Genomic DNA, 25,000 nt, shown 5'->3' with positions numbered 1-25,000 from the left:
AGCCTGCCTGCTGCCTGCCTGCCTGCCACGTGGCTCTTGTTCACCCTTTGTGAGTCTGTGGCTGTGTCTGAGACGGGAGGAAGGATGGAAACGGCTTCCGGGTAGCTTTACAGTGAAGCTTAACCGTCTGGTTTGATGGTGAAGGTAAGTGCCTCTCTTCTTTTCGGGTCGGACGATGGTTACCAATACCACAGCGCTCTGCTAGAGGGAGGACACGGGTTGAGGGAAAGTCAGACAACAAACATGGACAGCAGCCTAAGGACCTCCATCTGGGAATGGTTTCTGGCTCCAAAGTGAAGAGATTTTCAAAAATAAAAATAAAATAAAAAGGTAATCGATTCAACCAAGACCCTAGAGCAGGGATAAAGGGGCCTCCAAGTGCCAGTGGGCACTCTGAACGATGGTGGCTTCTCCAAGGATTCCCTGAGCTTTAACTATGACAAGCGTGGTGCATTGGACGGGCTTTTGCTGGGGAGGAAAATACTGGATCAGGATTCACAGGGTTTGGGTTTGGGGACCGGGAGGAATGAGCCCTCAGGTTTCTCTGTATATTTGAAAGACCGGAGGCAAGAGAACTTGCTTGCTTGTGGAGAGCACCTGGGTGGTGAGCTGGGCGGAGGTGTCCGGAGAGACCCTGGCTGGAGCTCTGATGAGAGAAAAGCCCAGGGGGGTGGAGGGAGGACTCAGGAGGGTCCCCGGAGGAAAGCACAGCGGGGCTCACTCTGGCCTGGAGGACGGAGCCCAGGCTGTCCGTGGAGGAGAGGTAGATGGACACTCCGGTGCACTTCCCGAGCTGTGGGTCCCCCAGGGGCAGTGTCCAGCTGCCCCTTCCTTTGGGCATAACCTTATCTTCTAGGGTTTCCCACTTTTACTGCTCAGGACACTTTGTTTGGGGGGTTTTTTTTGTTTGTTTGTTTGTCTTTTTGGTTTTCTTTTCATGATTAAATTCAGAAATGAATTGAGCGCAGTCTAAATAATCAACTGGAGTAGCCAACTATATTCCAGAACCAGCGACCTTCTGAAGGGTGGGCAGGTGACAACGGGGCCTCAGTTTCACTAAAACCGAGTGACATCTTCCCATGTTCTCTGATGTGTCCGTCAAGCTCACCCTCCCTCGCCCAGCAGGTGGATTCTAGTTCACAAGAACCCACTTTTTAAAGGAGAAATTTAAAAAACCAATCTAGCAATCCAGAGCGTGTTTGTGGCAATACGTTGCATTGGCTGCGAGTCTCCACTTCGTCACCTGAGAGAGTTCAAGTGGCAGTCCTGCACCTGCCTGTGGTTATTGCCGCTGGGAAGGTCAGTCCCGGGTCACAACGTGTCATGTTTGGCGGCGAGGCAGCAGCGTGTGCCTGGGACCTCGGTTTTCACCACCACTCACAACAGCCCCGTGAAGGATCGTCAGCCGCGTCTCGCCTGCGAAACAAGGGCGGCTCTGAGCACCTCCGGAACGTGCTCTGGTTCTCTCAGCTCTTGTCCCCAGCACGGCAGAGACTTAGAGCCCCAGGTGCCCTTTGAACCGCAGGTCTGTGCTCTTTCAACCTCGTTAACATTTACTCTGAGTAAATGAGGAGACTCGGCTAACAGAGGTGACGCAAGACGGGCTGGATATTAGGGGAGACCGAAGGACAATAGCCAGACTGTTCGAGAAGAATAGTGAGTTCGAGACTCAGCAGAATGGGGGGGGGGGGGAGGAACTACTCTGGTTTACGCACCAAGCAGGGGTCCCCAAACTTTTTACACAGGGGGCCAGTTCACTGTCCCACAGACCGTTGGAGGGCCACCACATACAGTGCTCCTCTCACTGACCACCAATGAAAGAGGTGCCCCTTCCAGAAGTGGAGCAGGGGGCCGGATAAATGGCCTCAGGGGGCCGCATGCGGCCCACGGGCCGTAGTTTGGGGACGCCTGGTAGGGTTATTCGTTTCGTATCCATATCTCCAACTCCATATTGCAGCAGAATTATTTTTTAAAACGTGGGATTTCTCTTTAACTTCGCTTCTATTTTCCTATGTCTACTTAAAACACCTGTGACACTAGGGAGCTCTGTGTTTTGCAGGGGTCCCTCCTGCATGGGCAGGTCCTTGGCATTGTTTACCACTGGGCTAAGTAAGACTCATTCCCCGGTGTCTGTGCCTATCGGTTATGCCGATGCTCAGACCCCATCGTGTCCTGAGCCTGGTTTAGAATAGTTTGAGGGGTATACCTGCTTTCTGCGGTGGTCTCGGGCCAAGGAAACACGGGAACTAAAAGCCAAAACTGGCTGTTAGCAAAATTAGCAAAATCGAGACACATTTCTAAGGAGCATTTGAAACCAGAAAAGCGAGAGCAAGGATGGCTGGCAACAGGTAGCCTGGGAAAGGCAACAGAAGGGATGGTTTGTGATACCATTTCGCTAACAACAAAAGCCAAGAAAGAGGGCTCCTTTTAATTATTCATTTATTTATTTTAAGTAGTCAAAGCTCCACTTGAACGTATTCTCATCATCAAACCTCTTTCTGGGTTAAAAGTCAATTCGAAATCATATCAATTTCTATGTAAAAGACCTCAAAATGGAGTTACCCCAGGGTGGTGCTTAAAATACGATCAGAAAGGGGAAGTCCTAGTAGCAGAAAAAGTCCCATCGTGAGGGCACCGGGGCTGGTTTTGAGGATGGTGTGGCTTGAGGCGGTTTCTCAAGCTTTTTCCACACCAGAGAGTCTCCCAGCCTCTTCCGGGGGTAGGGTTCAGTGTTGAGATTTTTCGCAGAGGTTGGTAGAAAAGTTTTAAGTGGGGTAGGGAGGAGTGCTTTCTTGTATCTGCAGATGCAGTTAAAGAGTTGCCTTCAGCCAAGTCTTGGGATCTTACAGAACAAGGGAAATCAAAAAGAAAATGGTGTGACTCTGGGTCAAGCAGGTGTCGGTTCCAGTTTGCTCCAGCTGGGACCCGAGTGTGAGGTGCTGAGCTGACCTTCCTGGTACCGTCCAGAGCCCGCAAGTGTGAGCGAGCGCCTTCCGAGGCGGAGGAAACACCAACATGCTTCCTGCTGCTGACCTTGTCTTGTTAGCCAGTGGCCATCTGTTTGGGTTCGTTGTAATCAAAATAGAGAAGTTCAAAAACTTCTTCCCAGAATCCTCGAGGCATTGGGCAAGCAGAAAACTATGCTGATCATGGTTTTTTTTTAAAAAAAAGCCTAATTCCTGTTCTTTCAAAGACACTTAGCTGCTTCTGTTTATAAAATGAGTATCTACTAGTTGTAAAAAAAAAAAAAAAAAAAAAAACCCAAAAAATCACTTGGTAAATATGGAAAATCATGAAGAATAATGTGACCACTGCATTCTATAAGCCAGGACTCGCCCCTCCACCCCCCGCGGCTGGCCGCTGTGTGAGTCTGTTTCTCTCCGGGAGGTGTTCACACAACAACACGGGCATAGCGCCTGCGTGGTACACGAGAGTGCAAGCATTTCTGTACTGTTATTCAGCACCTTTGAGGAATCATTTTAATAAAGCCCATCCTAAGTTGTTAGGTTAATTTGTCTCCGAGGTTATGCAGTAATAACACTACAAAGGATATTTGGGGGCACACACCTCTTCATCCGTATCTTTCCTTCTGACTCTTCACCCTCACATTATAGATTATGAGCATCCCTGTGGGCGCGGATGAGTCCTATTCAGTTTCTGCGCAGAGAGAATGCAAAGCTTTGAATGATGGGGCAGAAGCGTGACCCGTGTGTTTATAAAGCCACGGGTCCTTCTGTTCGGGAATGGCTGCAAAACTGACAATATTCTTCGGGTGATGATTGTTCCTACAAGAAATTTAGCGTAGGTATCCCCAAGGAGAGCTTGGTTGGTGCGCACCAGCTCTGTCCCTCTTGGAGGTCGTGAGTTTTCCTCGCCTCTCAAAATATCATACCTGGGTTTATTCCTAGTGGGAAGAGAAAACCCTCAGTGGGTACAGTTTTGCAGGTGATTTGAAGACCTTTTCAGTCCGTGTTCCGTGTAGCAGAGAGGAGCTACACATTCTAAACCTTTAAAGGTAACACACACAAGTGTTACAGATACCGCCCTTCATGTTCAAAGATGACACCGTGGGGCACTGTCCCGACGGTGTGGAGGGACAGAAACCGGTCAGAATGAAAGACGAGGCTGCTCTGGGGCTCCTGCCCTCAGCTCTGGACCGTCATTTAACTTTCCTGTCTTCTGACTTGGCCGCAAGCCATCCCACTCCTCACCTGTGTGCCTAGTTCTCTCTGGTTTGCGATTCTCCCATTTAATTCCTGCAGCCCCACTCAGAACGGGGGGGGGGGGGGGGCAGGCGCGGATAGAGAATTTAAATGACACAGCTGGGGCTTTCTTACAAAAAATCTAGTCCTTCGTAAGCATCCCAATACCACCAACACGTGCGCTGTGAGGTGGAGGTCAGGTAGCAGCCGGGTTGAATCGAAGCGTGTACTGTTGCCGAGGGAAGAAGGATGGGCGCGTCACGTTGCCGCTGTTTCTCTCTCCCCGTAGATCAAAGCGCGTCGTGGTGAAAGAGATTCGGGGCCAGCCGGCCTCTGCCACAGAGTGTGGTGCGGTTTCCCAGAGGAGCCCAATGGACCAGGGGCCGTCCACCAGGAGAGGTAAGGCCGCCCGCCCTGCTTGCAGCTGCCTCGTGGAAGGGTGGACATTGTCTCCGTGTCCCTGGCACAGCCTTGTTCCCCTCTCCTTCCCCTCACGCCCTCCTTGTAGAGTCTCTCAGCGCCCCACGAGGCGGGCTCCACACCCTGTGACCCGCTCCTTAGGGAGCCCTGCGGACTTGTCTATCAGAAATTAAGCCAAACAGCCAGTAAATCCTGGGACGTAAGGGATGAAATGAGTTTTGAAACAGTCATTGGATACAAACGCCCAATCTATGCGTGAATCCCTGTGATGAGACCCCCACCGGGCAGCTGGCTACGTCCCCTGAGCTTGGAAATCTCCGGGAATAAAGAAATGATTCTTTTGCAGGCAACCAATTCTATCCCTGAGCCATATGGCTGTTAAAAAAGATTTCTTCCATTATATTTTCATCTGTTTCCTCACACTTCTCTCTTGTTTCCCTTTAGTCCAAGTTCTCCAAATACACAATATATATATAAACACATATATACACACAAACTCCCATCATTCACATGGGAACCCTTCAATACTGGCCCATTGTTCCACTTTTTAAAACCGTTGCTCTTGTAACATACTGATACTCTTCCAGCCCCACATCACCTACAAACTCCATAAAAATGATTCGCATTATTAATTTTTTTTCTTAATTGAGAAGTCGCGAGGCAGAGAGACAGACTCCCGCATTCCCTATGACCAGAATCCATCCAACAAGCCCCCTATGGGGCAATGCTTTGCCTGTCTAGGACCATTGCTCGGCAACCAAGCTATTTTAGCACCTGAGACTAGGCCATGGAGCCGTCCTCAGCACCTGGGCCAACTTTGCTCCAATGGAGACTTGGCTGCAAGAGGGAAGAGAGAGATAGAGAGAAAGGAGAGGGGGGAGGGGGGAGAAGCATATGGACACTTCTCCTGTGTGCCCTAGCCGGGAATCGAACCCAGGACTTCCACATGCGGGCCGATGCTCTACCACTGAGCCAACGAGCCAGGGCCTCACTGTTAATTTTTTAAAAAGATGAACACGCCTGACTGGGTGGTGGCGCAGTGGATAGAGCATTGGACTGGGACGCAGAGGACCCAGGTTCGAGACCCCGAGGTTGCCAGCTTGAGTGTGGAGTCATCTGGTTTGAGCAAGGCTCAGCAGCTTGAGCCCAAGGTCGCTGGCTCGAGCAAGGGGTCACTCAGTCTGCTGTAGCCCCCTAGTCAAGGCACATATGAGGAATCAATCAATGAACAACTAAGGAGCCGCAACGAAGAATTGATGTTTCTCATCTCTCTCCCTTCCTGTCTGTCTGTCCCACTCTCTGACTCTCTCTCTCTCTCTGCCACAAAAAAAAAAAAAAAAAAAAAAAAAAAAAAAAAAAAAAAAAAAAAAAGTTGAACACATGCAGAGGCAGGTCCTGGTAATAACAAAAATATTTCCACGTGAATGTCACACTGGAGTTAATGGAAGTGCTCAGTTATTGCTCTAACCTCAGCTATTTTCAAAGAAGATCCTGGGCATTTGACCAGCTTCATTCAAAGGCAGCTGTCTAGTATAAACCTTCAAGATTTTTGGTAAATGAATATGCAAACCAGATGGAGCCCCGATGTGCAGCTGGGAGAAGTGTTTTGTGACGGGCTCGGCCACCACCTTCCTCCTTCACTTTATTCTGGAAATGTGTGAACTAAATGCCTTTGTTTAGGGTTTGCTATATTTCTCATCTGATTCCCATAGTTGCTTTACTTGATTTTAAAATCCCAGATTCACTGTCCTGAAGCTGACTAAAGTAAACAACAAGGGAGGTTGCCCTCACAGCCATTCTGGTGAAAAGAGACATGAGGCCTGACCAGGAGGTGGCACAGTGGATAGAGAGTAGGCCTGGGACGCGGAGGACCCAGGTTCGAGACCCCGAAGTCACTGGCTTGAGTGCGGGCTCATCCGGCTTCAGCATAGCTCACCAGTTTGAGCGCAGGATTGCTGGCTTGAGTGTGGGATCATAGACATGACCCCCTGGTCACTGGCTTGAGCCCAAGGTCGCCGGCTTCAGCAAGGGGTCACAGTCTGCTGTAACCCCCCTGGTCAAGGCACATATGAGAAAACAATGAATGAACAATAAGGAGCTGCAACAAAGAATTGATGCTTCTCATCTCTCTCCCTTCCTGTCTGTCTGTCCCTAACTGTCCCTCTCTCTATCCCTCTCTCTGTCTCTGTCACCAAAAAATGAAAGAAAAAGAAAAGAAAAGAAACAGGGGGACAGTCGTGTTTTCAGTGGGAGGAGTGGGCTCAGCTGGCAGCTGTCTGGATCCCTCCCCGTCCTTCCCTAGGCGCAGACTTCTGCTCGCTACGCTGTGGACTGGCTGTGGTCATGCACCTCTCCAACCTCACCATGATCACCCAGCGCGTGAGTCTGAGCATCGCCATCATCGCCATGGTCAACAGCACTCAGCAGCCGGCTCCAGCCAATGCCTCCAACGCCTCCACAGAGGGTCCTCCTGCAGACGCCCTTGGGGACTCCAGCAGGTCCAGCCAGGGATTCCACACAGGGGTGAGTGGAAAGAGTGGGCTCCTGGTCGGGAGAGGAAAGGAGAGGAAGGGAGAGGAAGCCCAGTGTGAAGGAGGACTTCCTGGTCAGGAGAGGAAGCCCAGGGTGAAAGGAGGACTTCCTGGTCGGGAGAGGAAGGGAGAGGAAGCCCAGTGTGAAAGGAGGACTTCCTGGTTGGGAGAGGAAGGGAGAGGAAGCCCAGTGTGAAAGGAGGACTTCCTGGTCAGGAGAGGAAGCCCAGTGTGAAAGGAGGACTTCCTGGTCGGGAGAGGAAGGGAGAGGAAGTCCAGGGTGAAAGGAGGACTTCCTGGTCGGGAGAGGAAGGGAGAGGAAGCCCAGTGTGAAAGGAGGACTTCCTGGTTGGGAGAGGAAGGGAGAGGAAGCCCAGTGTGAAAGGAGGACTTCCTGGTCGGGAGAGGAAGCCCAGTGTGAAAGGAGGACTTCCTGGTCGGGAGAGGAAGGGAGAGGAAGCCCAGTGTGAAAGGAGGACTTCCTGGTCAGGAGAGGAAGCCCAGTGTGAAAGGAGGACTTCCTGGTCAGGAGAGGAAGCCCAGTGTGAAAGGAGGACTTCCTGGTCAGGAGAGGAAGCCCAGTGTGAAAGGAGGACTTCCTGGTCGGGAGAGGAAGGGAGAGGAAGCCCAGTGTGAAAGGAGGACTTCCTGGTCGGGAGAGGAAGCCCAGTGTGAAAGGAGGACTTCCTGGTCGGGAGAGGAAGCCCAGGGTGAAAGGAGGCCTTCCTGGTCGGGAGAGGAAGCCCAGGGTGAAAGGAGGACTTCCTGGTCGGGAGAGGAAACCCAGGGTGAAAGGAGGACTTCCTGGTCGGGAGAGGAAGCCCAGGGTGAAAGGAGGACTTCCTGGTCGGGAGAGGAAGCCCAGTGTGAAAGGAGGACTTCCTGATCGGGAGAGGAAGGGAGAGGAAGCCCAGTGTGAAAGGAGGACTTCCTGGTTGGGAGAGGAAGCCCAGTGTGAAAGGAGGACTTCCTGGTCAGGAGAGGAAGCCCAGGGTGGAAGGAGGACTTCCTGGTCAGGAGAGGAAGGGAGAGGAAACCCAGGGTGAAAGGAGGACTTCCTGGTCAGGAGAGGAAGCCCAGTGTGAAAGGAGGACTTCCTGGTTGGGAGAGGAAGGGAGAGGAAGCCCAGTGTGAAAGGAGGACTTCCTGGTCGGGAGAGGAAGGGAGAGGAAGCCCAGTGTGAAAGGAGGACTTCCTGGTCGGGAGAGGAAGCCCAGTGTGAAAGGAGGACTTCCTGGTCGGGAGAGGAAAGGAGAGGAAGCCCAGTGTGAAAGGAGGACTTCCTGGTCGGGAGAGGAAGCCCAGTGTGAAAGGAGGACTTCCTGGTCAGGAGAGGAAGCCCAGGGTGGAAGGAGGACTTCCTGGTCAGGAGAGGAAGGGAGAGGAAGCCCAGGGTGAAAGGAGGACTTCCTGGTCAGGAGAGGAAGCCCAGGGTGGAAGGAGGACTTCCTGGTCAGGAGAGGAAGGGAGAGAAAGCCCAGTGTGAAAGGAGGACTTCCTGGTCGGGAGAGGAAGGGAGAGGAAGCCCAGTGTGAAAGGAGGACTTCCTGGTCGGGAGAGGAAGCCCAGTGTGAAAGGAGGACTTCCTGGTCAGGAGAGGAAGGGAGAGGAAGCCCAGTGTGAAAGGATGACTTCCTGGTCGGGAGAGGAAGCCCAGGGTGAAAGGAGGACTTCCTTGTCGGGAGAGGAAGCCCAGTGTGAGAGGAGGACTTCCTGGTCGGGAGAGGAAGCCCAGTGTGAAAGGAGGACTTCCTGGTCGGGAGAGGACGCCCAGTGTGAAAGGAGGACTTCCTGGTCGGGAGAGGAAGCCCAGTGTGAAAGGAGGACTTCCTGGTCGGGAGAGGAAGCCCAGTGTGAAAGGAGGACTTCCTGGTCGGGAGAGGAAGCCCAGGGTGAAAGGAGGACTTCCTGGTCGGGAGAGGAAGCCCAGTGTGAAGGAGGACTTCCTGGTTGGGAGAGGAAGCTCAGTGTGAAGGAGGACTTCCTTCTTGGGGCTGTGGAGAGAGAGGCATGAATTTTCGACGACAAACTTTTTAGAACTGAAATGATCGTTCTTTGAGCTATGGCTTAACTCTGTGATAAAAAAAAAAATCTTTCACTGGGGTTATTACTATCACTACAAAGTGGGTGAAGACACAGGAAAAAAATGGTGAAAAATTCTGAAAAGGAACAGTTAGTGGGTGACGTCAATGAAAACATAGGCACCAACTAAGTGCCTCCTTCTGCCCGATTCTATGCCGGTCTCCACACCTTTCAGGGTCTTCAAGCCATTTCACAGCTCTAAGTTCTGCGTGACGAACGGTAACGCCAACAATTTTTGCCCATAAGTCTGCAAATAGATTTGTCCTGCAGAAAACCAGCTAATACTCCTCCATTTGCCCCTCAGTGGGATAAGCCAGTTTTGTGATTTATTTAAAATCGTTTTCAGCCCTGGCCAGCATGTGGATGTCCCAGTTTCGATTCCAAGTCAGGGCACATGAGACAAGCGCCCATCTGCTTCTCCACCCCTCCCCCTCTCCTTTCTCTCTATCTCTCTCTTCCCCTCCTGCAGCCATGGTTCAATTGGAGCAAGTTGGTCCTGAGCCCTGAGGATGGCTCCATGACCTCCGCCTCAGGTGCTAAAAAATGTCTCCAGTTGCAAGTTGCAAGGGAGCAACACCCCAGATGGGCAGAGCATTGCCCCCTGGTGGGCATGCTGGGTGGGTCCCGATCGGGGCACATGTGGGAGTCTGTCTCTGCCTCCCCTGCTCTCACTAAAAAAAAAAAAAAAAGAATTAAAATAAAAAGTTTTCAGCATTACTTCCACTTATATACCTGTATGTAGTCCTTTGACTTCTCCTCTGGACCAACTGCAACACCTGACCGTCCTCGTGTTATGTGATTTTCTTCCCTTGGATCAGCCCATTGACGATGACCTCTCTCTGTCATTCATTCTGCACATTCCCTCTCTTGTGCTCAAGGATCCAGGACACACGCATGTGGCCAGACAGTTCCCTCGGCGTGCTGAGCCCCTCTGGAGTCTGGCCACACTTCTCAGCACATTTGTCACTGCCAGGTGGCCCAAGGCCAGTCTTTGTCCCAAGCAAGTAGGAGCCCTGCTCATTTCTGATCCCTCGGTAGCATTCCCAATGCGAACAGTCCACTTTTCCGTTTTCTCCAGTGAGAATGAATTTCCCTCTTTCTCTTTGTCCATATCACCGTCGCTCTTTGAGGGATGGTTCAAAGGTGCTGCGGCCTTCCTGGGACCTTCCCAAGTTGTCCTTCCTTCTTCTCCAAGTCCCTTTGCCACCGACGTTCATCGCCAAGCTTGAATTCTGACACGAATCACGTATCTTGCATTATTTAAGTAGATAAAGTATTTTATATTTTACTTTTTTTTTTTTTTTTTTGGCTCCTTCATTCAATTTATAACATGATGTTTCATATCTAGTGGGCTACCAACAATTATCTGCTGATTTCACTGGAAGAAGAATGGGACTGTACTCACATAAAACACCTGTTTTAGGAAGCCGCACTGCCAGGGCAGACCATTGCCCCTAAACTTGATTTTAGGGGCTGCTTGTCATGAGAGCTTAGTACAGTTGCATCTTCCTTATTCTTTGAAATGAGAATCAACATGTCACCCAAGTTTCATCAGAAGCAAAACAGAAAGGAAGCCTCGTTACAGGTGAAATATCTCTCACACTGTCTCCTTTCATTTACACTCCATTTATTTAACAATTTCTTGATTGCTTTTCTCCTTTATCTCCCCTATTTTTCCTTCTTCTGAGAGGAGCAAATTCAGGGTATCATTGGTTGTTTGGAAAAGGTGGAATATTTAAGTTAGATTTAAAAAGAGAGAGAAAAAAAATAACTTTGATACTTTCTAGTAAGGTCCCACCAACCCCAAGCAGCTCTGGCTGTGAAGTAGACTCTCTTAGTGAATAATTTTTTCTTTTCTTTTCTTTCCCCCCCCAGACCTCTGTGTATGAATGGAGCCCAGAGACCCAGGGCCTCATCTTCAGTTCCATCAGCTATGGGATAATACTGACTCTGATCCCGAGCGGATATTTAGCGGGGATGTTTGGGGCGAAACAGATGCTCGGAGCTGGCTTGCTCCTCTCCTCCCTTCTCACCCTCTTCACGCCGTTGGCCGCTGACCTCGGAGTGGTCTTGGTGATTGTGATCCGAACCGTCCAGGGCATGGCCCAGGTATCTCGATACCGTCTTCCCCTGCATGGAATCCAGACCCCTGAGTTCAACGAGCGAGTCAAGGCCTTAACCGACTCTCCTTTCAGGGGATGGCGTGGACAGGTCAGTTTACAATTTGGGCAAAATGGGCTCCCCCACTGGAACGGAGTAAGCTGACCAGCATTGCGGGGTCAGGTAAGGATTCCTGAATGGATCGCGGCTTCCTGGCTTGCTTCACCTTCCCATTCCCACACCTTGCTTTTCGATTCATGGGATGGTTTGGGGGAGAGGGAGTCAAGGCCTTCCCCGAAGTTCTGAGACTGTAAGACGGTGACACAACAGTTAAGGGGGTTACATATGTGCAGGAAGGCCCCCTGCAGCTCAGCACAGAAAAGACTTTTGCAAATGACGGTAGCATGGCCGGGGAAAACAGTGTAGCACTTCAAGACTTCTCACAAGCGGGGAAAGATCAACTACACGGGAGAAACACCAAGGTAGCAAAGATGTCCACGTGAGAAGAGAGAGGAATGCAGTTCGGGGTGGGACGAGAGAAAGACTGGAGAGGAGAGTGTCAGTATGTCCTATGGTTCTGGGCACTGCGGTGTTCTGAGCTGACCCTCACCACCCTCCGTCTGATGGAAGTACATACTACATTTAACCTTCATTAGCAAAGAGGGGAATGAACGTTATGTTCATGTGCGCAGGGATTAAGTCCATGGCCCCGACAGCCCTCGCCAGCAGGTGGTAGAACTGCGATCTGAGCCCCAGCGGTTTGGCTCTGGGGTGCACAGTCTGTCACCGTGCTGGACACAGTGTGCGATTTAACCGAGGAGAACTCAACAGTGTCATTGTTATTGGCCCCTCTGATAGCTGAGGGTGTGCACCTGAACAGAACCTAGGTCCCTCCCCAGCCTGTCCCTCCTCCAGATCCAATGCACGGCTGCACCCTGCAGACTTTTCCCGCAAAGCGACCCTCCCCTCGCGTTGCAGTGAGTGCCCTTGTCTCCTCAACCTGGGGGGGCTCCCCGTTGGCCCTCTCTCTGCTCCAGCTGTTTCTTCCAGCCTTCTCTTCCCACCAAAGCCACGTTATCTCCCTAAAGCATAGATGGCCGTTTCTGCTCACCTGCTGGGGAATCTTCAACGTGTTCATCCGCAGTCGCGGATGAAGACTGACGCTCCTGTGGCATCCGTACAAAGATGCTCCGCTGTGTGGTCCCGTGCGCTCTGCCCCTCAACACCCTGCTCTCAGCAAGGCTCAGGGAGCGACAGTCACATTCAGTCCTTACTCCTCCCGCGTTCTCCTCCGACAGGATCCTTTTCCTGGGAAGTCCTTCTGCGCCCACCTTCCTTTTACCAAAATGCCAACCACCCTCCTGCTCCGCTCATGCCAACAATTCCTAAATTTATCATCACTTTTAATTTCTCCTCATGTATGCTTTTATAGCACCTTGTAGTTTTATTATATTCTACATTGGTTTTTGTTTTGTTTTTGTTTTTCAAATTGGGATCCTTTGGCGGGGTCATCAAATCAATGATGTGGCTCAAAAACAGTATTTAAAAAGGAAAGAAAATAGGATAGGATAGGATAGGAGTAGAGTAGAATAGATTAAAGTAGAGTAGAACAGAATAGATTAGATTAGAGTAGGATAGAATAGAATAGAATAGAATAGAATATTGTACATGGTAAAGCTAAGTACTGAGACTTGAAACTTGTTTGAGGGGTTGTGTGTGTGTGTATGTGTGTGTGTATTTGTTGTTATATGTCTGTGTGTGTGTGTGTGTGTGTGTGTGTGTGTGTGTGTGTGTGTATTTGTTGTTATATGTCTGTGTATGTTTTGGGTTGCTGTGTAAAACGCACTTCTTACTGTGGATCTCTGTAAAATATGTTCAGACTGCAGGAACTACATTGCATTGCCCTTTTGATAGTGAAGGCTGTTGTCCATGCTTTCTTTTCTCCCCAACTGGACTGACTAACCAGTCCTGGAAAGTAGGAACTATGAATTTTTGGAAGTCTTTTTTTAAGGGGGGGGGTATTTTTTGTTTTAGATATTTTATTGAATTTATTGGGGTGACATCGGTTAATAAAATGTTACAGGTTTCATGTGCACAGTTCTAGAATATATTATCCATACACTGCACTGTGTGGTCACCACCCCGAGTCTAGTCTCCCTCCATCACCACCTCTCCCCCCTCTCCCCTCCCCCACCTCCCACCCCCTTCCCCTCCTGCCTCTGTCCCCAGCATCCTGTCGGATGCTCTCAGAAGGTAACTCTGGTTTATATGGAAATGTATAGGTGGGCTGTGGATTTGGTCTGGTTGGTGTTAAGGAGCCACTGAAGGGCATCTCATCATCATCATCATCATCATCATCATCATTATTAATTCTAATTCCTTTCCTTCACATGACTTCATTGGGGAGATCCAAGTAGCAAGAAAGACTCTCGTCACCCAGTAATTCCAAGTCTGCCACCTCACTATTGGGACGATGTCCTGGGAGGCCACTCAGTCTCAGCCTTTGCCGTGTTTCTAAGTGGTTTTCTCTCCTTCTCTCTTCAGGGTCAGCGTTTGGGTCCTTCATCATCCTCTGTGTGGGGGGACTGATCTCACAGGCCTTGGGCTGGCCTTTCATCTTCTACATCTTCGGTGAGTCGCCTCCTCTCACTCCTGAGCCTCCGTTTCCCAGGCGCTCTGCCTCCTTCTTCCCACATGATGGAAAAGACCTTTGCTACATGGAGACAACCACGAATGCTCAGGATCGGTGGCTTTCTTGTTTCTAGTCCGTGCGGTGACTATGCGAGTCGCCGACTTCGGAGGAGCCTCAAGGATATCTATAAAAATCTCTACCATCGGCCCTGGCCGGTTGGCTCAGCGGTAGAGCATCGGCCTGGCGTGCGGGGGACCCGGGTTCGATTCCCAGCCAGGGCACATAGGAGAAGCGCCCATTTGCTTCTCCACCCCCCCCCCTTCCTCTCTGTCTCTCTCTTCCCCTCCCGCAGCCGAGACTCCATTGGAGCAAAGATGGCCCGGGCGCTGGGGATGGCTCCTTGGCCTCTGCCCCAGGCGCTAGAGTGGCTCTGGTCTCGGCAGAGCGACGCCCCGGAGGGGCAGAGCATTGCCCCCTGGTGGGCAGAGTGTCGCCCCTGGTGGGCGTGCCGGGTGGATCCCGGTTGGGCGCATGCGGGAGTCTGTCTGACTGTCTCTCCCCATTTCCAGCTTCAGAAAAATACAAAAAAGAAAAAAAAAAAATCTCTACCATCATCTGCAACACCAGATCCCCTTCTGTACGTGGCTAAGATACAAAGTTGTTGACGAACACGGTAAACATGTCCTCATGTTTCAGTATAATTCTTATTTCTGCCAGATGCCTTTCGCTTATCCTCTACCGGGTCAGACTCTCAGGCTCAATGTAAACGCCCCTCCCCTGCGGGGACTTCCCGTCAGAGTCGGCCCTTCCGTCCCCGGTGGTGCGACCTCGTGTTTCTTCCTCACGCTGCATTGTTGAATAATCGTTGAGTTCCCTTTGCCCGTCTCCACTAGACTCTGACACGCTTCAGTCACGGAATCCACTCTGTAATACACTCCACTGTCACAGTTCCTGACTTCCAGCTTTTATAAACAGAAGAATGGATGATCCAGTCATTACAGGGAATTTAAAGAACATTAGTCCCCAGAATCTATGAAGATAGAACCTTCTTCAAATGACACATCTCAGGGATGACACAAGTTTCTGCTCTGTTGTGATAACACCAGATGGTGTTGTTATTCAATTACGTTTCGGGCTCAGACAGCTTTCTCATTCATGATGCTAATTATCCTGGGTCAGTTTGGTCCGTGCATGTAAATCAAGTACTCTCAAGAAATATTCCTTCTGGAAATTAGTGGTAGGCATGTTGAAGATTTTTCCTCACCCACTAGTTTTTGTTTGTTTGTTTGTTTGTTTGTTTGTTGTATTTTTCCAAAGTGAGAAGTGAGGAGGCAGTCAGACTCCCGCATGCACCCGACTGGGATCCACCCGGCATGCTCACCAGGGGGCTATGCTCTGTCCATCTGGGCCATTGCTCCACTGCAGCTGAAGCCATTCTAGTGCCTGAGGTGGAGGCCATGGAGCCATCCTGAGTGCCGGGGCCAACTTTACTCTAATGGAGTCTTGGCTGCGGGAGGGGAAGAGAGAGACAGAGAGGAAGGAGAGGGGGAAGGGTGGAGAAGCAGATAGGCGCTTCTCCTGTGTGCCCTGGCCGGGAATCAAACCTGGGACTTCCACATGCTGGGCCAACGCTCTACCACTGAGCCAACCGGCCAGGGCTCGCCCACTGGTTTATGACAGGTTCTTCCACGCCTGCACGGCTGCTCCCTTCTTCAATCCTGACAACACAGGCCTTCCAAAATAAGACAATGTGGGCATTAAAAAACTGCTGCTGATGACATCTGACACCATAACCACTGAGTCTTGAGTGTCATCAGTCTGCCATGCAAGGGTACGTGTGTGCTCATGCTGTCTCCAGAGGGCTTCGACGTTGACAAATGGCCGTCCCTGTTTGAGCGATAATACCTGGAGAGCTTTAGTTAAAAGGCGATGTGTAGAAGAACCGAAATGAAGAAGTCGGAAAACTTTGGTCCTTGTGATGGAATTGCCACGTGTCAGTGGGTGTTCTGGTGGGTGGAGGTAGACCACTTCAGAGGTCACAAATTACCTGAAAACTAACCGGATCCCGGCTTCCCAGGTAGCCTCGGCTGTGTGTGCTGTCTCCTGTGGTTCACAGTGATTTATGACGACCCCACACATCACCCGTGCATAAGCGTCAGGGAAAAGGAGCACATCGTGTCCTCGCTGGCTCAACAGGTACCGCCCCCCCCACCCCCACCTGTGGCCGCAGAGAGGTCGCCAGGGAAGGGGAGGAGGTCTCTCTCAGAAGGGGCAGCTCGGGCCTCTTCCAGTAAACCCAGGTTGACGAGCTATTCCCTCTCAGTCCACTTCTCATAGACGCGCTGTCCCCATCAAGGCCATGGTCCGCTGCCTACCGCTGTGGGCCATCTTCACGGGGTTTTTCAGCCATTTCTGGCTCTGCACCATAATCATAACGTACCTGCCGACCTACATCAGCTCTGTGCTCCACGTCAACATCAGAGAGGTGAGCGCACTTCTGAGACTTCTACCGAAACGATCATGACCGCGGGGAGAGTTTTCTTCTCTGCCTCCTGTTACATTCCGCCTTGGCACACAACCGTTTAACCCTGACAGCGACCTTGCGAGAGGCACGGTCGTGATCCCCAGCGCCCAGGGCGTACAGAGGTGACACCCGTGTGACACAACCAGCTAGTGATAGAGCGGCTGCGGCATGTGTTCCTAACCACTGTGCCACACTGCCAGACAGGAGTCTTAATTCTTCAAGTTCTCTTAGCAATGAATAAATACCTTTTGTCGCTGGAGACAGGGTGAGAGGCAGGTGCTGGCCGTCTCGCCCGAGACGGTGTTCTTCCCTCATTGGGAAGGGATGCTGATTTCTTTACATCAACTCGGTGTCAGCGGGGTGGGCCGATGGTGGTCCAGGCCACACTGGAGCTCTGGGCTCCTCTGTCCTCACTGGGTCGATGTCCCTCCTCCCCCCAGAGCGGGGTGCTGTCCTCCCTGCCCTTCGTCGTGGCCTCGACGTGCACGATCCTAGGGGGTCAGCTGGCAGACGTCCTGCTGTCCAGGAACCTCCTCAGGTTGATCACCGTACGGAAACTCTTTTCGTCCCTGGGTAAGGACAGGCAGGTGGGCTCGGGCGGGGCCAGCCCCCCTTTCTTCCACACGTGGTCTGAGCGGGTCCTGACGAGCCGCCCGCTCCCTTGCCCAGGGCTCCTCCTCCCGTCCCTCTGCGCTGTGGCCCTGCCCTTCGTGGCTTCCAGTTACGTGACCACCGTTGTTTTGCTGATACTGATTCCTGGGACCAGCAACCTGTGTGACTCAGGGTTCATCATTAACACCTTAGATGTCGCCCCCAGGTACGGCCTTTCCCTGCTTGCTTCCATCCGCCGGGCGGCTCTGAGGTGCCAGATGCCTCTTCTTCCTGTGACCCCCTCATGCTGTTGACATACAGTCAACATGGCAGAACGGTGACCACTAACTAGAAAGGTCAGCATGTGGCCTTGATCTCAGGCATTTTTAGAGTGAAAGCTTCCCAGGCAGGTCTCCATCCACAGCAGAGACGGGACTGTTTCTCCAGGAATGGACCCCGCAGGGGGTGTTTGGGAAAAGCTTCCGGAACGTTGACAACCTTCGCCCCCAATACGTACACAGGCACCATGAACCCCACCCTCTCGGAGGGGCTTCTTGCGTCTCCCCCCCCCCACACACACACACCCCCGGTCCTCACAGCCCCCCGGCTGCCCGCACTTTACAGGGGCGCAGCCTCAGGCATGCAAGGTCAGGTGGCGTGCCCGACGCCTCTCCAAGGCCGAGAGCCAGGGTTTCAACCCCGGGCGTTTTGTCTGGAGTCTGTAGCCCTGTCCACTCCACAGACATCCAGGTGGGAACCTGGGCTTCCTCCCCGGGGCAGGGGGACACACCCGTCTCCTGGTTGTCCACTCGGCGGTAGGCGGTGTCAGCGCCAGCACACAGACATGGCCCCGAGTGTCGCCAGGGGAGCGAGACGCTGCATCAGGCGAGGTGACTGCCCTTAGAGCTGAAGCGCACCCGCTGTCTCTCTCTCTCTAAGAACAAGGTTGCTAGGAAACGCTGTCTCCACGAAGCAGCCGCTTTTGCACCAGAGCATCCATCACGTCCTCTCCCCGCAGGTACGCAAGCTTCCTCATGGGCCTGTCCCGAGGATTCGGGCTCCTCGCCGGGATCATCTCGTCCACCGCCACCGGCTTCCTCATCAGTCAGGTCGGCCCGCGCATTGACCACGTGTGGGCGGCGGGTACCGCTTGGGGCACCGGGGATGCGCAGGCGGACCTCTCTGCTCGCGGGGGGGGGGGGGGGGGGGGGCAGGGGGCAGGGGGGCAGGGGGCGGGGGGGGCGGGGCGGGACTGTGGGGTCCAACGGGAAAAGCCAGCATGGGAGACAACACGCCCCGTCTGCTCTGAGCAGACTGAGTCGGGTTCTGGGGGCTCAGGTTCCCGGGAGGGGGGATATGTGCTGAACTTCTAAAAATGAACAGTGTCCGATGGAGGAAAATGAGCAGCAGTTCAGGCAGAGAAGACAGCGCGGCTGACGTTCTGGAAGCGCAAAGAGGTTCTAGTCATGCCCAGAGTGAACGGCCCTCTCAGGCTAAGAGAGGAAGGCTGGGCCTGACCAGGCGGTGGCGCAGTGGATAGAGCGTTGGACTGGGATGCAGAGGACCCAGATTCGAGACCCGAGGTCGCCAGCTTGAGCGCGGGCTCCTCTGGTTTGAGCAAAAGCTCACCAGCTTGATCCCAAGGTCGCTGGCTCGAGCAAGGGGTCACTTGGTCTGCTGTAGCCCCCTGGTCAGGGCACATTTGAGAAAACAATCAATGAATAACTAAAGTGCCGCAATGAAGAATTGATGCTTCTCATCTCTCTTCCTTCCTGTCTGTCCCTGTCTGTCCCTCTGTCTGTCACAAAAATAAAAAATAAATAAAAATTAAAAATTAATTAAACAAATAAAAAAGAGAGGAAGGCCACGCAGAGGGGGAGATGATGACGAGTCTATTCAGGCATATTCCCCACTTTTAAATGAAAAATTCACGAATGGGAACGCAAGTGTCCAACTGGTCAGTTTGAAGAGAACTAGATTGTGGTGGACAAAGCAGGAAGCGTGGCCAGGAGGCTGGGTCCTGGTGGAGGTTGGGATGGTGGCAGGTGCTACAGGAAAAAATGAAAAGGCAGAACCAGGCTGGGATGGGTGGACCACGAAGGTCAAGCTACAGAAAACATTTTCGATACCTTTTAATGTGACCTGGTGTCCGGGTGACTGTTTGACCAAGCTGCTAGGAAATATACTGTGAGGATAACGGTGGAAATGAACTTGCACTCACCGGGCCTTGGTGAGGCCCATTGGGCCAGCAGAACAAGCACCACTTGCCTCCTGTGGGGACGTCCATCTAAGCCAGGGCTCCCCAAACTTTTTACACAGGGGGCCAGTTCACTGTCCCTCAGACCGTTGGAGGGCCGGACTATAAAAAAAAACTATGAACAAATCCCTATGCACACTGCACATATCTTATTTTAAAGTAAAAAACAAAACGGGAACAAATATAATATTTAAAATAAAGAACAAGTAAATTTAAATCAACAAACTGACCAGTGTTTCAATGGGAACTATGCTCCTCTCACTGACCACCAATGAAAGAGGTGCCCCTTCCGGAAGTGCTGCGAGGGCCGCATAAATGGCCTCAGGGGGCCGCATGTGGCCCGCGGGCCGTAGTTTGGGGACCCCTGATCTAAGCGGTAGGTGCCATCTGAGATCTGCCCAACAGCCTCAAGCAAAGCAAAGCAGGGCACACAAGGAAGCAATCTGAATGACATTCTTTCAGGCGTAATTTTAAATGAGTAATGTGCTATTTTCATCATGACGGTGGAGATCCAAAATCCAGAAGGAAACATTAGTGTAGTTTCCTTTATTTTGGTGCAAGGAAAAATCCAGCCCGACTCAGAACCCAATGTTGATTTGAGAGTCATTTTTGCTTCCAAGTTCCATAAGGCCTTCTCCCATCATTTCAGCTACGTAGCTATTTCATGTTGCTCCCTATACTCTTTGTGGTCAGCATGGCTGTGCTCAGAACAGAGGGTGTCCAGGACTGGCCAGGAAACTACTGGGGAAATGATAAATTCTGGTTTTGTTTGTTTGTTTGTTTGCTTGTTTGTTTTGCTTCCAGGATTCTGTGTCCGGATGGAGGAATGTCTTTTTCCTGTCTGCTGCTGTCAACATGTTTGGCCTGGTTTTTTACCTCATGTTTGGACAGGCAGAAATACAGGAGTGGGCCAAAGAGAGGACCCTGACCCGCCTCTGAGGACACACAGCAGCAAACTTCGATGTAAAATTGACCATCAATTTGCCAACAGTTTTTTTGTTTTCCTTTTTTGTTATTTTTACTTGTCTTCATTCTTTCTTCATCTTCTTCACCATAGACTCAGCGGTTGTCGACTCCGTCTAGGTGTTAGATTTTGCTGGAGAGTCTATGAAACATACTGATGTGTGGGCCCTCCTCCAGAGATCCTGAAGACACTCCCCAGTGTGTCTAACACAGAGTCAGAGTTGACAGCTGCTGCACAAGCTTGAAACATCCATTCCTGTTGCCTTTGAATTTTCCTCTTTGGAAAGTACTGGGTGAATCAAAAATTGATGTGAAAATAATCACTGATAACTACATTCACGGGGGTGATTATGGACGCAGCAAAGATCTGCTGGAAACTGAACTCGTGATACAGAGCTGCGCACAGGACGGAAGAATTAATATTTTTATTGTTTTTATATATTGTGAAACTTGGATGTTTATTTATGTGGTTTAATTCTATTAAAACTTATATGCTGCCTGACCAGTGGTGATGCAGTGGATTGAACACCAACCTAAGATGCTGAGGGTCCTGGTTCAAAACCCCAAGGTTGCTGGCGAGAGCACAGACTCAAGGGCTTGAACTCAGGCTTACTGGCTTGAATGTGGGATCATCAACCTGATCCTGAGGTCACTGGTTAGAGCCCACGGTCATTGTCCTGAAACCCAAGGTTGCTGGCTTGACCACAGTCAAGACACATATGAGAAGCAATCAATAAACAACTAAAAAAAAAAAAAAATGAGAAGTGCCCTGGCTGGTTGGCTCAGTGGTAGAACCTCCATCTGGTGTGTGGAAGTCCCAGGTTCCATTCCCAGTCAGGGCACACAGGAGAAGCAACCATCTGCTTCTCGACCCCTCTCCCTTCCTCTTCTCTTTCTCTCTCTCTCTCTCTCTCTCTCTCTCTCTCTCCTTTCCTCCTGCAGCCATGGCTCAGTTGGAGCAAGTTGGCTCCGGGTACTGAGGATGGCTCCATGGCCTCACCTCAGGTGCTAAACTAGCTTAGTTGCCAAGCAACAGAGCAGCAGCTCCAGATGGGCAGAACATCGCCCCCTAGAGGGCTAGCAGAGTGGATCCTGGTCTGGGTGCATGCAAGAGTCTTGTCTCTCTGCCTCCCTACCTCTCACTTAATTTTTTTTTTAAAAGGTGAAGCAACTATGAGTTGATGCTTCTCATCTTTCTCCCTTCCCCTCTCTCTCTTTCTCAAAAAAAAAAAAATAGAGATAGTTTCCAGTGGGAACTTGACCCCATTTCTCATAGAAATGGTGGCACTAAACAGGACCTCTGACTCGAACTTGAGGAAAAAAAGGATTTGCCAGGATCATGTTGAGGACTGGCAGATCCGAACAGATAGAACAGGGCGCATGAGTTCACAGCTTAGAGTGAGTGAAACAGCAGCTGAACCCCAGAAAATGGTCCGCGCAGAACATCTCACTCAGTCATCTCCTGTTTCAGGATTTAGACCCATCTGACAGGATGGTCGGTAAGCGGCCCCCGAATCACCTGAGCCAGGGCTGGACACGGTGAGGTTTGGGACACAGTGTGCACTTGAGAAGGGCGCACCCTGGGCTTCTCGGGCTGCCTGTGATTGCAATAGGGATGTGCACAGCAGTCATCTGAAATGTCACCCAGAATGAGAGCCAACACCCTGCCGTGTGGCCATGCAGCTACTTATGAGGGGCAGGTGTTCACAGTTTTATGAGAACGACTCAGAGGATAACTGTTATCAAAGGAGAAATGGGCCCTCTGCCTTCTCTAATTCTCATCACGAAAACGCAGCAATTTAAAAATGAACCTTTTCCCAGCCTGACCAGGCGGTGGTGCAGTGGATAGAGCATCGGACTGGAATGCGGAGGACCCAGGTTCAAGACCCCGAGGTCGCCAGCTTGAGCACAGGCTCATCTGGTTTGAGCAAAAACTCACCAGCTTGGACCCAAGGTCGCTGGCTCGAGCAAGGGGTTACTTGGTCAGCTGTAGCCCCCCGGTCAAGGCAGATATGAGAAAGCAATCAATGAACAACTAAGGTGCTGCAACGAAGAATTGATGCTTGTCATTTCTCTCCATTCCTGTCTGTTTGTCCCTATCTATCCCTCTCTCTGTCTCTGTAAAAAAAAAAAAAAAAAAAAAAAAAAAAAAAAAAAAAAAAGAAAGAAAGAAAAAGGAAAGAAACAAAGAGGAAAAAAAATGAACCTTTTTCCAAAGGAAAACATAGACATTTTTTTTAACAGAGGGATATTAAAATCTAACTCAAAGAAATACCTCGATCTGTACACAAATGTTTAAAAATTAATTGTAGAGATAAGGCAAAGTTGGGTCTAATTTTTTTCACCCAGAGACATCTTGAGTCTATTTCTACCAAATCAAACAAAGTAGAACACAAGAACAAACAATTCACAAGCGTTTTAAAGTGAAGTTAAAGATTAAACTGTTGAGACCAAGTTGCTTTATCTGACCTGGCCAGTAATTTCAGGCTTACAAATATTTCACACAATATTAATATTCTGAAGTTGTTGATTATTTATCACATGGTCCAGAGTCCTTCAAGAAGCACTCAGGGAGAAATCGTTTATCCAGAAAGATCACACTTACACGCCCCACCCCCTGCATAATGGATTTATCAGCCAGGCTTCAACTCTCCAGGTGCAGATGGAACACTCTCTCGTTCCTTTCTCTTCCTATCTTAAAAGAGTATCGTACAAGCTTACCTGAAGGAATTGTGAGACTGGCACCCAATAAAAGCTTGGAAAACAGTAGCTTCTGAATCCCCGAGACCCAACTCCTCTCTCTCAACTCCTGGTTTGTGGGAAGGACCCTGCCAAGCGCCACGCCTCCATGGTACTGGCCAGGTGCATTAAGCAGTCAAACTCCACCTCAGAAGGAGATTGCCACCGAGGCTAAAAACCAAGACGGAGCTGAGAGAGATGGGTGGAGGCTGAAGCCAGGAGACCTCAGAGTGAGGCCAGGTTCATTTTCCACGGCTGGATTCTGACTCAAACGCGCACACAGGGAGAGAGAGACTGGTTGCCGGCCCAGCCAGCGCATGCAGCAGCACACTGAAGATGGGCTATCTCCGTAAAGCTGGGAGGCTGAAGGCATTGCCTCTCCTCTGAGGAGAGAGCAGAGGTGCACACCAGCGTGGAGGGCAGGGAGGAGGGGTCCCACCGTGCGGCCGTGGAGATGAAAACGAGCCAGCCAAGAGAAACTGAGGCACGGCCTCCACGGTTCCCCCTTGGGAGTCCCAGACTCACAGTGTTTGTTTTCCCAAGAGCGATCCACACACTGCATGACAGCAGGTCTACAGTACACAGATTTAGAAATAACACAGAGTATAACTTTATATAGCTGTGAACGTGCCCGTAGAGAGTGAAAGTAGAACAACGTGGAGAAACCTCACGAAATGGACGTGAGCTGTTTCAGTCGTTGTTTCTGTGCGTGAGAGGGGAAAGCCACAGAGTGAAGTTCTAGTTCATCTGTATGTTCATACATTGCAAAGGGACACATTAACAAAACTTCACAGGGAAAAAATAAAACCACAACTGTACTAAATTGCTGTATTTCATTATATATAATAGCCTCTCTCTCTCTCTCTCTCTCTCTCTTTTTAATTTTTTTAAAACAGAACTAAAGTCATTCAAGTTATCACAAAAACAAACAAACAAAACAGCAAAAGCCACATAAGACATCTGAACTAGAGAACCGTGAAAATTAATAAATAAAGAAAAATCTCGTTGATGACGATCAAGTTGGGAGTGAGAGGCCCGAAAGGGGATCCTCACACACACGCCCCTGGGCATCAATTACAGACCCAACAGGAAGAACAGTCAATCACCCACCTTCACAGACAGAGAGGTGCCTGGGAAGTCAAGAGCACTTTTCTGTGCCAGGAGGTGGAGGGGCGGTTTCCATCTAGGCCAGCCGTTCTCAACCTGTGGGTCGCCACCCTGGCGGGGGTCCAACGACCAAAACACAGGGGTCCCCTAAAGCCATCTGAGCAATAGATTGCCTTCAAAGAGTTCCCAAGTGAAAGTGCCCCCAGGTGTTGCCACGGACAGGTCAGTGCATCAGGGGAATTTGCATTAATTGCAGGAGAAGCCAGGAGGGAAGTCACACCCTTCAGAGTACATGCCTTAATAAAATATCTCTCTTTCTGGCCCTGGTGGGTGGTTCAGTGGATTGAGCATCGTCCCAAGCACTCCGAAGGTCTCAGGTTCCATCCCCAGTCAGGGCACATGTGAGAAGAAGCCATCAATGAATGCACAAGTGAGTGCAACACGTGTTGGTGCTTCTCTCTCTCTCTCTCTCTCTCTCTCTCTCTCTCTCCCTCTCTCTCTCTCTCTCTCTCTCAAATCAATGGAAAAATTTTAGAAAACATAGACCTCTTTCTGAGGAGCTTACTATTACTGAATAGCTTAAATATTATAGACAGAAGTGATTTTTTTGGAACCGAAGGGAGGCAAGGAGAAAGGAAGGGGAGAAGGAAGTGAATAGGGCATTTCTAGAGCAGGTAGAAAGCTATATAGCATTCCTATGTATCCAGAACCATCCTCAATAGAAAAAAAATCCTAGCAGCACTCAGGAGCAGGCAGGTTCGACCCTCCCAGCAGAGAAGGAGACCAGATGGTCTCAGTTTACTATGATCATGAAGTTCCTGGGCATGGAATGGTTTTAAGACTCACACCCCT

The 25,000-nt window shown here is 50.7% G+C and overlaps 1 protein-coding gene across 1 annotated transcript; it reads left to right on the top strand.

The window, feature by feature from the left end:
* LOC136383368 (sodium-dependent phosphate transport protein 3) lies at positions 1–20,487 on the top strand. The gene is made up of 12 exons (XM_066353206.1): positions 1–144; positions 4,492–4,601; positions 6,925–7,145; positions 11,111–11,344; positions 11,431–11,518; positions 13,880–13,966; positions 16,045–16,163; positions 16,291–16,452; positions 16,932–17,064; positions 17,161–17,308; positions 18,101–18,191; positions 20,144–20,487. The coding sequence occupies exons 2-12, from the start codon at positions 4,574–4,576 to the stop codon at positions 20,276–20,278; spliced, it is 1,446 nt and encodes a 481-aa protein (XP_066209303.1). The 5' UTR covers positions 1–144; positions 4,492–4,573; the 3' UTR covers positions 20,279–20,487.
* Positions 20,488–25,000: the final 4,513 nt, after the last annotated feature.

The sequence above is a fragment of the Saccopteryx leptura genome, chromosome 11 (genome assembly GCF_036850995.1).
Source record: "Saccopteryx leptura isolate mSacLep1 chromosome 11, mSacLep1_pri_phased_curated, whole genome shotgun sequence".
NCBI lineage: Eukaryota > Metazoa > Chordata > Mammalia > Chiroptera > Emballonuridae > Saccopteryx > Saccopteryx leptura.
The sequence above is the reverse complement of the archived record's forward strand: the minus strand, read 5'-3'. Positions and strand labels throughout refer to the sequence as shown.